Source organism: Antedon bifida, chromosome 1 (genome assembly GCF_963402885.1).
Source record: "Antedon bifida chromosome 1, ecAntBifi1.1, whole genome shotgun sequence".
Classification (NCBI taxonomy): domain Eukaryota; kingdom Metazoa; phylum Echinodermata; class Crinoidea; order Comatulida; family Antedonidae; genus Antedon; species Antedon bifida.
The window spans coordinates 25648047-25664037 of NC_136226.1; the positions used below are offsets into that span (position 1 = coordinate 25648047).

General features: G+C 32.7%; 1 protein-coding gene across 1 annotated transcript; it reads left to right on the forward strand.

Annotated features, from left to right (window-relative positions):
* The first annotated feature begins 1496 nt into the window (after positions 1-1496).
* Positions 1497-3813, forward strand: LOC144851584 (neurotensin receptor type 1-like). Its single transcript, XM_078709151.1, has 2 exons — positions 1497-1581; positions 2647-3813. Exon 2 carries the CDS (start codon positions 2649-2651, stop codon positions 3732-3734), a length of 1086 nt encoding a protein of 361 aa, XP_078565277.1. The 5' UTR covers positions 1497-1581; positions 2647-2648; the 3' UTR covers positions 3735-3813.
* Positions 3814-15991: the final 12178 nt, after the last annotated feature.

Here is a 15991-nt window from a genome sequence, read left to right on the forward strand (position 1 = left end):
TCGAACAAACACCCCGAGGCGTTTATTGTTCATGAGAGGTACTATTTTTTAGTGGGGGAGGGGGAGGGGGGTCGTTTATTCTTTTGGGTGTAATATGGTAACATGTTTAATCAATTACCCCTCTAGATATGGAAAAATACAACATAATCAATATCGAGTAGTGATGAAATACATTAAAAATTGTACAAAAAATTGTCAATCAATGAATTCTACAAATACAAATGTGTATTTTGTACCGGTATATATGCATGTGGCGGGGCGTTTATTCGAGGAAATAAATAAACGCACCGGGGGAGCTTATTCAAAATGATGTTCTATGGGGGAGGGATATTTAATCTGAATTAACTTGCGCAACAGAAACGGTCCCTAATACGAACGCGATAGGTAATTCCCTAAAGTTATTTAGGACAGGGGTACAAGTACCTTTTGTAAAATTGTGACCGAGAGCTCGCTAAATAGTTTCGAATGTAGTTTGCGAAAATTCTGGACAAGGATCCAACGAAATAAGAGCTTTGACAATTTCGATGTGGATAATAAGCGAGCGTTCGTCCTGCATCCTATTTACTCGGGTATAAACCGATGTAAGTGATTTTTCTTTTTACTTCGACTAACATGGTTACGCCGCTGTATATTCTATAGTATCATACTTCAGCTTAGTTACCGTAGCTTATATAAGATACGTTAATTACGCCTACTTTAAACCGTAAACGATCAAATAGGTGCTTTAACACAGTGTTATTTAAAAACTCTAAATAAGTATAATAATAACAATAAATCTAATAAGTATTTTATTGGCACGTGTATACAATAATTACATTTTGATTGGGTTGGACGTAATTCATGAGATCAATCAAAATTTCTTTAGAAGATCAAATACGATTATTGCAAAATAAAAATATGTTATTATTTTTGTACCATTTTCTTGAATATACTATTGCTATTTTTAAAATTTTATTATAGTCATAAATGAGATTTTGCATTGGTATTTATTGATCAATTATTGTGTAATGAGTTTGTTTATATTAGGCATGTTATTAATTTACTACTTGAATCAATAGTTCTATTCAGTTGAGTATTTTATAGTTATGCCTATTGTGTTTTCTTTCTTATAGAGTGTAAATATGAAGCACAAACAGTATAAGTAAGTACATTGCGTCTTACGTCCACAGTTGCGGTACAGGTGGTTCCTGATCGCATAGTCTATTGTGAATCACAGGTACGCAAAGTTCTGTTACTCCCCTGAACATATTACGCTAAGAAGGTAACATTTAATTTATCCTTTAACTTTTTATCCATTAACACAATCGGAGAATATTGATTGTGTGATATTGTTACGGGTATTTTTTCTCCTGAATTATATATTTTGAGGATTGTTTTCCCGATTGTTTATATGCCTACATGTATATCATCGATACCGGATAACTTTTGATAACAATTTTAAAAAACCAACTCACGTGTGATATTTTGTTTTCAGCTCATTGAAGTGGTCATTTGAAGTTCCCGTGGTCTATCTGTCCATCATCATAATCGTTATTTTGGCGGTTTTTTTTCTTCTCAACAACATATCAATCCAATGTCAAAGTAAGTTAGTTCGTTTATTATATTAGGCCTATTACACAATCTAAGGTTTATTGAAGATATTGTGGGCTTGGAAAAAATATTTTTGTTGTTGAATATGGCATTTCAATAGTTATTCACTTTGACCAAAAATTGGACAGAGGAAAAGAAAAAAATTATCAGAAATAAACTGAGTCAAATTATCTATCACACAAAAACGTTTACTTTGTCTTTTTATAAGTAATATTTTTTTCTACGGATTGTGAATAACATTAAAACTGCAAAATGGCTTATTCAAAGTCTGATTTTTCATGGTTTGTGGGACAATACATCGTTAAAGTAAACAAATTGAGACATAACGAAAAGAGAATAGTCGTCCTGGTTTTGGATAATTTTCGAAATGAGAGGCATCCGGTACAGATATCGCAGTATATATCGATTTTCAAGAAAAGCCCTAAACATAATTTGGAATTTGTACCGTACCTCAAGAATCTAAAAGATAAGAATCGTATAGTAATTTGTAACTCAGAAGAATCGAATTGAATTGTTTAAAGTTATGACGTCAGCGTTCTAATCGTTTATTCGTTGAAATAATTATGTATTTTTTTTATTATATAATGAATGGCTCAATCAATTAAAACTATTATGATACAGTAGAACCCCTACTTTGGGACACCTTTATTCAGGGGGAAACTTTCCCGCGAAACGAGGGGAAAATAAGTATATGTTTTAACACAACGGCAGGGTACATCCCTATTAAGTGGACGGAGACAAGTTTGATTGTCAATCTCCATTGAGATCCAGCCACTGATACCCACAGCATTGTCATTTTTTCAGTAATTTGCCTTTGGATTTATATATAAATATATACATATATTTGTTGTTATTTCCTATTAAGCTGACACTTTCTATCCTGAGAGTATCCTCCGGAGAGTATCCCCTTAATAGGAGTTCTACTGTAACTTCCTAAAATACCAGTCTTGAGCCTAGCAACACGTGTAAAGACCTTCAACCAGACTTTTTATTAATTAGAGGGACGAACAAACTATACGTATTTCTCTACTCTATTATTTTATATATTTTTTTCAGCAATGGCAAACAACAGTAGTTTGTTAGAAGAAGAGGAGGATTGGGATTCGATCATTCAGCCATTTTTATACACTGACTTGGAAAGATATTCAATCTATATATTTCTTCCAATCGTCGTGTTTGTTGGACTTGTCGGTAACATATCTACTATCATCATTATTGCGAAAAATAAACACATGCAAAGTTCAGTGAATATTTACCTTCTAAATCTTGCGATTTCAGACTGTCTTGTGCTTTTGTTTTCTTCAATTTTTATGTGGGTTAATATTATTTATAGTCCGCTACATCTTTTTTACGATAATAGCATTATTCCCGCAGAGTATTGCATTTGTACTTATTTTTTTGTAGATTCGGCCTACATGGCTTCGGCAACCCTGATTATGGCAATTTCATTCGAACGCTTTTTAGCGATAACAATGCCACTGAAATATCGGTCATATATTTCAAAGAAACGTACAATTAAAATATGCTGCGCTATATGGGTCATTTCTTTAATGTTGCAAAGTAGAAATATTGTGACCGCTGGTAAAGAATCTATAACCTGGCCCTGGCCGGACATGTGGAAGGGGGCACCACAGACTTCGTCCGTGTGTGTGTTGTGTAGTCCCGATATTGACTATAAAGTATGCAGTGCTATGTATATGGTTACAGAATTTGAATTCTGGTTGTTTTTAGTATACCTAATCATAATGATGCCGCTATATCTGGCGATATGCTTTTCTCTGTTTAAACCATGTTCTAAAAAGAAAACCGAGATTTCAGCAGCAAGTAATCGAAGAAATTATGAGCGGAAAGCGTTAACCACCGTCATTGCGACTGTTTTTGTTTATGTCATTCTCACGGCACCCCATAATGCCCTTGGGGTTTACTCGTTCAGAAGCCCTGACGTTAACTGGGATTTACTTGTGAGATTTTCTAATATTTTTAGATATTTAGCTTTTATTAACTCCTCTATTAATCCAATAATTTACAATATTGCGAATGATTCGTTCAAACAGGCATTTTTGGAATTGTATGGGTTTTCATCAAAAAAGACAAAGAGAAGAAACTCGGGTATTAATACGATATCAACCGGTACCGCATTGTAAATTCAGTGCGTATTGAAGGCGGCGCGGTGAATTGACTTAATAAATGTTTTCATATTTTAGCGAGTAGTGTGTGAACTTTCTGAACTCAATGAATTTTCCGCGTATCATTCTTACGTATGACGACGTGGTTATTTAATTTAGATTAGGCATATTATTTATATTTATATTGGATATGCCTATAGTGTATATACAGTACATACATATCTTGTATATTCTAGAATCTGGTTTAAAATGATTTAGTTATGACTTTAGTGATGAATTTAGTGATTAATCGACTAAAAATCAATCAAAAACAAGCGCGCATTTTACGTGCAAATTGTGCACGTACGCACGATAAACATACCTGCATGATTGTAATTTACTAGATAGTAAACAGGAACTAAAACGAGTTTTTAGTTTTCATATTTTGATCGATTTTTAGAGTAACGCTCTTTTAACGCAAACAATGTTATCCGTTATGTAGGCCTAAGTAATTAACCTAATCGAATACGATTGTTGAGATTGAAATTGAAATACAGTTTGATTATTTTGTCAATAAATGCAATACTGTAGTTTTAATATAATATAAACATATTGTTTTAATAGTATACCGTGATAAAATGATTGTGTTATTGTAATATAATCCTTTATTCATAAATAATCATAATTTCAAAGGCTGTACTTAGTGATATATTTTAGTAATATTTTAAGTATTTTAGTAATAAACCATCTGAATTGAGTGGTTGTATTTCCATTTAAACGGCTAATATTTGATATATTAGAAATAGGCCAATATACTTATTATTATTACTTATATAATTATTGATGTTTTATTAATATTAGGTTTAAGGCTATTATTGCAAAACATGTATTCGACAATATTTAAAATAAATATGAAACACCAATTATGAAGAACACATTAAGTCTAAAGGCCAATTTACACAGACGAGCGGTAACGGTAAGCGGTAATTATAAGCGAAAAACCGCGTGGCTTTTCCCATTTACACAGCGCGCGGAGCTTCGCGAACTGAGTGGTGGAAAGTAGGTGCGTGTAGGCCTCGAGGCTAATGCATGTTACAGTCACTGCTGGCCTGGATGTGAATGACTGTCAGTAGGCCTAGCACACACAGACCTAAGTTTTAGAGGGACTTGTTGCCTAATAACGTACTAAAATGTATATTTTCTTTTCACTATCCTTATACGAACAATTATTCACGTCGTAGGTGTTTGTATTTCTGAATAAAAAGAAGTTGCAAAACTAGGCTAGGCCTACTACGGCACTCGTATTTATCATGTCGTCTTTGACTCGACGGACGCAAAAAAAAAGTTGTTGATAGATGACGTCATTTCAATCATGTCGTTGGTTGGCCAGAATCTATAATTACCGCGCGGTATTTTCACAAAATCGAATCTGTTTCGATCCTGAGCGGATTTTCGCTCAACCGCTCGTCCACTCTGCGTTCTGTGTAAATGGTCATAAGAAATATATTCTATTTTTGCGTTTTCCGCTCAACTTTACCGCTCACGGTTACCGCTCGTCTGTGTAAATTGGCCTTAACGTTTCATGAGATGAACGCAAATTATTATACCATTAGACTCACGCCTATTACTGAAAGAAAGTACCAGTTGTGCGAATTCATAATTAATTACTTATCAGTGAAGCAATCTAGTTGGCCGAAATCTATGCGTTTGTATACCAGTTAGACGAATGACAGTTCGTATTGTCTTTGGAATCGCAGTTTACCACTTCCCGCCAAAACGTTAGTATCGTCGTCATTGATTGTCCGATTGCCCAAAAAGGTAATTTTATTTTCTGTTATTAATATTCCGTGATAAGGTTTATTTTAATAACCATTTACTTTGTTTAAAAAAGAGTGGTAAAAATTGATGTTGATGCTGTTTTTAGAGATAGTTTTTTCTGAATTAGAACTAGGCCTATTATGTGTACGTTTAGTTTTTTCTTCTTTGTTTTTGCATTTGTCGTGGTTCATGTGCTCTATGCAATATGGTAAGGACCTAATAATATGTTGATATAAAGTTTCTCACTCCTGAGGACGATCAAAGCATATTGATCGAAACGTCGAGAAACTCAACAGTTCTTTTCATAACTAATATACGTGGTGTACCGCAAACTTTATATCAACATTTGATTTCGCCATGCAAACCTTCAAACAATATTTGACCTAATAATAGAAAGTGTGACCATTTACATTTAGACTGGTCAAATTCAATAGAATAGATATGGGATGATTCCGCACATTCCTCATTTTATTAGTTGTAAAAGCTGAATTAGATTTATTTCTGCTTCTGAATAATAAACCTAGGCCTATATATATATATATATATTTGGTACATTTAGCATTCGGCGCTAATTTCGCAAATTGCCAATTAAAGAATTTTTTTTGTGATTTGAAAATCTTGGTCCATGCTAACCGTTAAATTATGTTCTTTTTTCAGTTGTCAGCCATTGAAACTGTTTGTTTGAATTTTCCACTGGCCTCTATCTCTCCAGTGGTAAAAGCTTCACTGACGTCATTCTGGTGATCAACATCATCTCCAGTTTCAAAGTAAGTCAGTATAATAATATAATAAACATCAACATTTAAAAATCAAAATCCCGACATTTCAACTGATTTCTAGAAAAAAATGTAAATAGAAACTTCAACTTGAGAACCTGTGTAATTGTGATGTACTTACTAAACTTGTTATTATTATTAATTCTTTATCTGTATTTATAATGTTATTGTACTTGTATGTCTTTCTATAATCTATTTTTTTTAAAAAACTTTTGTAACTTATGACTGTTCATTATTATGCATGCATTTTTTTAATCATGGACCATTTGTAAGAACATTATTTTTAATAAAATGTCATCCATGTAAAATAAGTTTATAAATAAAAAAAGAGCATATTAGCGTAAATAAATTAAGTAAGTAAATTGTAACCGTACATTGAAGTGAATACTGTAATCGAAAGAAAATAATATGTAATTTGAAAAACACAATTTATAATATATTTATGAATAAATAAGTCTGTAGAAACCAATAATTGGACTGAACGAATTGCATTTAACTTCAGAATTTGAAGGACAAAGTATTTAAACAACTTTTGGAAAAGTAGTAAGTTATAGTTAAATTAATATATGCACCAAACGTTGAATACTTTACTTAATTTTGTGACGATTTGTCATCGCAATTTATCTTCACAAAATAATATCGTTTTATTTGTTCGTGAAGGTAATTTCCCTGTAATTACATTTTTAGAACATTATATTATTATTTCATAAATTCGTGTTTGAAATTATGTTTATAGACTTGCGTAATATAAATTTTGTGTTTATTACCTGTACGTTTGCAAAAATGCAGTAAACAAAATGAAAAGATATTTTAATCAATATTACAATATAACGACACGACGGAATGTGGCATTGGCAATTTTACAGTTCAGAAAGGACGACGACTTTTAACAAGTTAATTGGAGTCATCAATCTGACGTTAATAATGTATATCGATTACCACTTTAGTATGTTTGAACGCACGGAAAAAATCGTACTAAAAGACCGGTACCTTTGCAGATAACTTGAAATGTGGTAATCCTAAATCCTTAAATGATGGAAGGAAGAAGCCGGTGTTGGGAAATCTGTCCATATGGAATGTATTTGTCCATTGTGTATGTTGTCCACAATAGGGGATTTCTATTTAAGAACTGTCCATCAGAAGGGCTTTGAGGGCGCGTCACAACCCTACTAATACCTAGCCTCTTATTTTTAAACAAATAATAAATGTTTATGAGTGGAATGGTGCAAATAATACCATGAAGTGAATAATGAAAGGTTATATTTGTACCATTCCACGAATATAAATATTTTATATCATCTAAATAGATTCCTGTCATTTGAATTAGATTGAATAAACCTGGCCTACATTTGATTCACATTCAATTCATTAAATTTAACATATTTACATTGCAAAACAATTATATATATATTTATTTATTTGGATTTATAAACACACCTACTGTATAGTGTTAATTATGTCACCGAACGACCAAACAATTCTAGGCTAGATAGCATTACAAACCCTCGACGGGCAACTGAAACTGATCTAAGTTATTTTTTTTGTGTCGATTCCACGTCTTTGTTCCCATTAATCAATAAAAAATCATACAAACGATCCAATGAAGCAAATTGACATGCTTTTTTTGGCCTTAAAGATGTATTGTCCCTTGAAACACAAAAAATGAAGGTCAAAATATTCTAAATTTAAATTGGCCATATCAAAGTAATATTCACTTTAAGTCGAAAATTATAGCCAAAAACAACAAGTTTACGTAATTAACAGGTAAATTAATTTTATTACATTTCGTCTGGAAAATCGTCGCGATCGAAAGTAAACAAAGATTTCAAACCACGAGTATGCATGATGCTAATTAGTATTGTTTACAACTCGTCACGGTTGAGAAGGTGTTTTCACACAGATCGCGAGTAGTAGGAAGTTTAATGATTATGCATACAGAGTACAACGTGTTGCATTATGAGATAATGTTTTGATCGAAAACTTTGACTGGAAGTCAAAGTTATTTTTCGAACAAAAAAACGTCTGTATTTCAGTTATATTATTTTTTGTTCGACTAATTTTTGGTGAATGTTAATAACTATTATGATACATCAAAATTACCTACCTTTTTTCGAAATTTTTTTTTCTTAATTAGTCAAAGGGACAATACATCTTTAATGTGTATGTACAGTATATCTCTCTCTGTAATTCCGTCGCGACACGACGAGAGTTCAAAGTTTGTTATTGTTTAAAAAAAAAAATAGGCGGCGCTGTTTAAATATATTTTTCGTACGCGAGAAGATTTTTTTCGGTACACGAAAAAAAAATTTAAAAAGAATAATTAGCGAATCGTCTAATCAAATGACATGAATTTATTTAGGTGTTATATAAAGGAGAATAAATCCTTTATTATGGAAAACACAATTGCGCCCTCAAAGCTATTTTTGAACAAAAATCAAACATATAATTTAATGGACAAATTAAACCCTTAGATTTCACCAAACCACGGAGAAACACAGACATACCGTCTACGTATGCGTAATAAGACCCGTGAATAATTGTAGGTAGTCGATAAATTATTTGTACTGCATCCTCTAGAAAAGTAACGGAAAAAATAAACATCCATAAACACCGAATATTTCCTTATACTGTAATCAAATACCTGTATCACTCTGTATGTTATGCTATTTCCGCATATAGGAGAATTGATTATTTATTAATGTTTTGTACCGTAATGTATTAGACCCTTTGAAAGATAGAAAAAATAAATAAAATAAACACCTAATGAAAATTATGTAGGCCTTACCTATATATCATCCCCTCACTAATTGTTAATTATTTTTTGTTTCTAGTGATGGCAAACAACAGTAGCTTGTTTGAAGAAGAGGATTGGGATTCGATCATTCAGCCATTTTTATACACTGACTTGGAAAGATATTCAATCTATATATTTCTTCCAATCGTCGTGTTTGTTGGACTTGTCGGTAACATATCTACTATCATCATTATTGCGAAAAATAAACACATGCAAAGTTCAGTGAATATGTACCTTCTAAATCTTGCAACTGCAGACTGTATTTTTTTATTCGTTGCTCCAGTTTATATATGGATTAATATTATTTATAGTCCGATACATATTTTTTACGATAATAGTATTATTCCCGTACAGTATTGCATTGTTAATTCTTTTTTTGTAGATTCGGCCTACATGGTTTCGGCAACCCTGATTTTGGCAATTTCATTCGAACGCTTTTTAGCGACAACAATGCCACTGAAATATCGGTCATATATTTCAAAGAAACGTACAATTAAAATATGCTGCGCTATATGGGTCATTTCTTTCATATTGCAAAGTAGAAATAGTGTGACCGCTGGTAAAGAATCTATAACCTGGCCCTGGCCGGACATGTGGAAGGGGGCACCACAGACTACGTCCGTGTGTGTGTTCTGTAGTCCCGATACTGACTATAAAGTATGCGATGCTATGAAGCGGATTGTTGAGGTAGAGTTTGGGCTATATTTGGCATACCTAGTCGTAATGATGCCGCTATATCTGGCGATATGCTTTTCTCTGTTTAAACCATGTTCTAAAAAGAAAACCGAGATTTCAGCAGCAAGTAATCGAAGAAATTATGAGCGGAAAGCGTTAACCACCGTCATTGCGACTGTTTTTGTTTATGTCATTCTCACGGCACCCCATAATGCACTTTGGATGTACTCTTTCAAAAGCCCTGTCGTTAATTGGGATTTAGTTGTGAGGTTTTCAAATATTTTTAGATATTTAGCTTTTATTAACTCCTCTATTAATCCAATAATTTACAATATTGCGAATGATTCGTTCAAACAGGCATTTTTGGAATTTTATGGTTTTTCATCGAAAAAGACAAAGAGGAAAAGAAACTTCGGTATTAACACGATATCAACCAGTACTTCGTTGTGAAAGTTCTAATTCGTGTTATATTGTAATAAATGGATTTTCGTTTTCACGCTTAGAAACATACAAGCATGCGCAATGATGTGTTTACTAAATAGCTGTGTAGCCGAGTGGTTAATAGGTTCTAGACTGTTTTTCAATTAATGTTAGTGAAAAGATAAATATTTTGGCATTTTATACGTATAATACTTGAGAGCAGACTTTCTGAACTTATATATATGAGAAGGAGGAAGAATCGTACCTTCTTTCTGCGCAAGTATTCGTAGTCGTGCTGCTGAACTAGAACACAACGTGTTTAGTTATTTATATCAATGTTACAGTAATATTATTTTATCGTAATGTTTGTAGGCCTGTATATGGAGTAGTTTCGTTATCATGTTTGAAATTTAAAATAATGTTCGTTCCGGTTGTTGATAGGCCTACCGCTATTTTCTTCTTTTTTTCGGTTAATTTATTTAATTTAAGATACAAATGTGTGTAATATTTTGCTGATGAAAATTTTAATTGTGTCATCATCAAATTTAAAATGGCGCCATCTATCATTTTAAATAAAAAATAAAATACATGTAGCTGCTAAAATATTATATACACATTGCAACTAGTCCAAATTCGAACAAAAGTCCGGCAAAATACTTGATATTGGCATGAATGTTCAACTGTACATGGAAAGTATAGCAACATATCGATGCGTCGAGAATATAGACCTAAAACGTTCATTTAAAATGAAATTGGTTAAAGAAACATTTACAGAAGTTGTTGCAGGACACAACTTTAGGTAAGTGAAATTGGGTTTTTTCTCTCCTAACTTCATTCGATCACATAATTCAATTTTATAACTATACCTCTAATAGTCCAGTGGCACCCGAAAGGGGACAAATTTCCATCTATCTTTTCTAGACCAGAATTGTCCGTAGATTACAAATCTGGAAGGTAGGCTAATCTATCAGGGTAAGAAGCGTTTTCGAGATATAAGGGGTCAAAGTTTAAAGTTGACTAATTACTGTATAACAATGTATTAATTAAGCATTAGTAAATATTAATTATGTATTTTAACCAATTTATTGAAGCACAATTTTGTCTTTTATTACATTTTTATGATTATAGGTATCCATTTCAGCCACCAAATATTTTTGCGATTAAGTATCAAATCTAAATACTGACTAATCATAAAATTTGCCCATGTAACCAACTAACATTTAACATAAACTGTGTTAAGACATCTAATACATTTTACACAAAGGATAGGGAATATGACAAATCCAGGTTTTCCAGAAATGATTATTTCTCTTTCTGTTTAGAAAGAGGCAAACATTTCAACAAAACATTTTTGCAAAACTTATCGGAATAGTTTCTGAAAGTTGTGAAATCCGTAAACCTAAAAAAAACTACCAAATCTAGGTAAAAACCACATAAATGCATTCCGTTTACCAGTTCAGGTGCACAGACCACTTTTTAGTATAACACGTATTCTCCGTTATGCGAGTAATTTAACTTATAGGCAAAAAAACAAAAATTATTTATTAATTTCCAAAAGAATAAAAAAAACAGATCAGAAAACGAATATTACATGGGCCCTGAAACAACCATGTTCTGATGACCGAGCTTTGCGAAAAATGCATTTTAAAAATGTGTTTATGGATTTTGCTTAACCATGTTGTATTTTTACGGTCAGCATAACATTTTAACTTAAGTCTTAACTTACGTGGGTTCTTCCCACTTTTATTTCCATATACATTTCTTTCTCTTAACACGTCGGTTGGTGATCCCAGCACGCACAACGGACTATAATCAATTTTAATTAGTCGTCATTAAATTTATAAATGATTTTTGCGCATGCCAGATGCCCGAGTACTGAAAACCATCCATCATTGGTTAAATTCATGATATTTACTTCACAATTGTTACTGATGTTTGCTTCACTTACATTATTATAGGCAAATAAAATAACAGGCGATGCGTAGTTTGCTGAATGCGCAAGAGCACCACCTTATCTTCTCGCATAATACTTTAAATAATGGTTTTGTCTATTAAATAAAATTTATCCTCTGCTTTGGAATATCAGATCACCTTGAAGCTCTGTACAAGTAAGTGCCTATTACGTTTTAACCGATCCGTAGATTACAAATATTAGTTAAGTAGTAACTGAATTCATGTGGTGCCCGCGTACAAAAGTATTTCTAATTACTTACGAACTTTGGCGACCAACTTTATTTGTGGCATCATTTTCTAACGTATACTTATTTTTTGTGAATGTTTTTGTTACAGTTCAAGCCTACTTAATTAACCTGTTTCTGGGTAGCGCAAAGTGAGGTAACCACCATAACGTACTGACAACGGACGGCCGGAGGTAAGTTTCTCAATTATATTTACTAACCAGTAGGCTTAAACGACTTTTCTTCGCCTACGTCCTTGTTTTGCGTCCAGCGATGGCAACCAAAACCAACCTTTATGCACTTCTTAGCGGTAGTGAGTTGTACTTAATTTTTTTTCAAAGAGAATGATATTTAAATATTATCTAATGCGTTTGTTATTTCCTGTTTTAAAAGAAAATGGAGATCAACAGTAGCAGCAACGCGTACCAAGAATACAATTGGGAGGAAGTGATGGAACCATTTTTGTTTGCCGATTGGCAAGTCTACGCTATACTCTATTTTGTACCAACTGTGGTGTTGATTGGGATCATAGGCAACGTGTTAACTATCGTCGTCCTAAGTACCAACCCACGTTTGTGGAATTCGTTGAATATCTACTTGATAAACCTAGCGATGTCGGACTGTTTATTTCTAGTAATTGCGCCAATTTTTATGTGGGTAACCGTCACTGAGAGCCCCCTTCACCTTTACTACGATAGCAGCTGGTTCCCGGTGGAATATTGTAAGTTCAACTCGGTTGCCGTGGATACAACCTACCAGCTATCCGGTACTATTACTATGGCGATTTCTATCGAACGGTTTTTAGCGATTACAAAACCGTTGAAATATCGCGCGTACGTGTCCAAGAAGCGCACGATCAAAATATGCTGTGCAATATGGTCTCTTACATTGCTATGGCAGTCTCGTTTGCTATTTTTAACTACTAAAACGCCGTCGGAGTTTCCTTGGCCAGATATGACAAATGACGTACCAAACGCGACAACTGTATGTACACTCTGTGATTTTGAATCTACCCCTGAGATATGTGATATCAATGGTTATATAACTCTATTCGATGTCTGTCTGTCTATTCTTTACCTTGTATTAATGATTCCGATGTACGGTATGGTGTTCTTGTCTGTGCGCGGACCGTTTAAGAAATCACAGAAGGAAGCGTCATCAGCCAGTAACCGCGTCAACTACGAAATGAAAGCGTTGCGAACGGTGATCATTACCGTTTCAGTCTACGTTCTACTTACCGCGCCACTAAATATTATGTACATTTTCTATTATTTTGATGCCGCTGATATTGGCATTGTCATTTGGATTTTTAATATTTTTAGATTTCTTGCTTTCATAAATTCAGCCATCAATCCGATAATTTACAATGCTTCAAACAAAGCTTACAGACAAGGTTTCTTGAAATTGATCGGTGTTTCTCCAGATGAGAAACCCAAATCGGGAAGATCAATCAATTCGATGAAATCTTCATCTGCCGTTACGGTTTCAAGCACCATTGACAAGTAGGCTAGAAGCAATAGAATTGATGCAACAATGCATCGTTTTGAATCATTGAACTATTTACATGTTTCGATTTGTCAAATGAAATTTAAATTGTATATTTTTATTCCGTTGAAAGAAAATACTACTAAATTTGAGTGAATGTTATATTGTTTGAAGTTTGGCGAATGACATGGCGAATGAAAACTAGGTTTGCGATACACATTTGTTTCCAAAAGGAAATAATAACATACCGCGAACCTAAATTTATTAAATGAATGTTCTAATATTGGTGGATCAACACATTTGTACTATAAATTTCCAATTAAATTAAATGTATATCTGTTAATGTGTTTCAATTTTGCGATAAACTTGCTATCACATTTTATGATTTTGCGCATGTCACATTGATTTGAATTTATTAGGAAAATCATCATAAAAATACATACATACAATATTACCAATAAATAAATGATTAGTAACCAATGTTTTGAGGTAATATGCGCAGAATTCTGCGCGTGTCACATAAATGTACTGGGAAATGCGCTGAATCTCGTAATGTGTTTTGCGCATGTTATGTCAAAAAATAAAAGGGTCGAAATTTGGCCATTTTGTAAAAAATCCCTGTAAGAGGGAAATATTGCCAAATTTCGACCCTTTTATTTTTTGATATTTAACTGGTTACTATATCATAATTTATATGCGCAGAATCATATAATGTGTTCTGCGCATGTTTATTATTATTATAGTGACCAGTTATGACAAAAAATAAAAAGGTCGAAATTTGGAAATTATTTTGACAAAAAAAATTGTTTCGAAAAATTGCCAAATTTCGACCCTATTATTTTTTTATATAACTGGTTACTATATCATAATTGATATGCGCAGACTCATATTTAGTGTTCTGCGCATGTTAATTATGATATAGTAACCAGTTATATAAAAAAATAATAGGGTCGAAATTTGGTAAATTTTTGAAAAAGTCCTGTAGTGAAAAATTGCCAATTTCCGACCCTTTTTTTTTACATAAATGGTTACTATCATAATTGATATGCGCAGAATCAAATAATAATGATATAGTAACCAGTTATGACGAAACACAGAAAGGTCGAAATTGGGCTATTTTGACACTTTTATTTGTTGACATAACTGGTTACCATATCATGATTGATATGCGCAGAATCATATAATGTTTTCTGCGCATGTTAATTATGATATAGTAACCAGTTTTTACCAAAAATAGAAAGGTCGAAATTTGCTAAATTGTTGAAAAAATCCTGTAGGGAGATTTTTTAAAAATTGCCAATTTTCGACCCTTTTTTTTACATAATGGTTACTATCATAATTGATATGCGCAGAATCAAATAATAATGATATAGTAACCAGTTATGACGAAACACAGAAAGGTCGAAATTGGGCAATTTTGACACTTTTATTTGTTGACATAACTGGTTACCATATCATGATTGATATGCGCAGAATCATATAATGTGTTCTGCGCATGTTAATTATGATATAGTAACCAGTTATGCCGAAAAATAAAAAGGTCAAAAAATTGCCAAATTTTGTCCTTTTTATTTTTTGATATATCTGGTTACTATATCATAATTGATATGCGCAGAATCATATAATGTGTTCTGCGCATGTTAATTATGATATAGTAACCAGTTATGCCGAAAAATAAAAAGGTCGAAATTTGGCAATTTTTGAAAAAATCCCTGTACTATAGTATGCCTACAGGGAAATTTTCGAAAAATTGCCAAATTTCGACCCTATTATTTTTGTATATAACTGGTTACTATATCATAATTGATATGCGCAGACTCATATTTAGTGTTCTGCGCATGTTAATTATGATATAGTAACCAGTTATATAAAAAAATAATAGGGTCGAAATTTGGTAAATTTTTGAAAAAGTCCTGTAGGGAGATTTGTGAAAAATTGCCAATTTCCGACCCTTTTTTTTTACATAAATGGTTACTATCATAATTGATATGCGCAGAATCAAATAATAATGATATAGTAACCAGTTATGACGAAACACAGAAAGGTCGAAATTGGGCAATTTTGACACTTTTATTTGTTGACATAACTGGTTACCATATGGTTACTATCATGATTGATATGCGCAGAATCACATAATGTGTTCTGCGCATG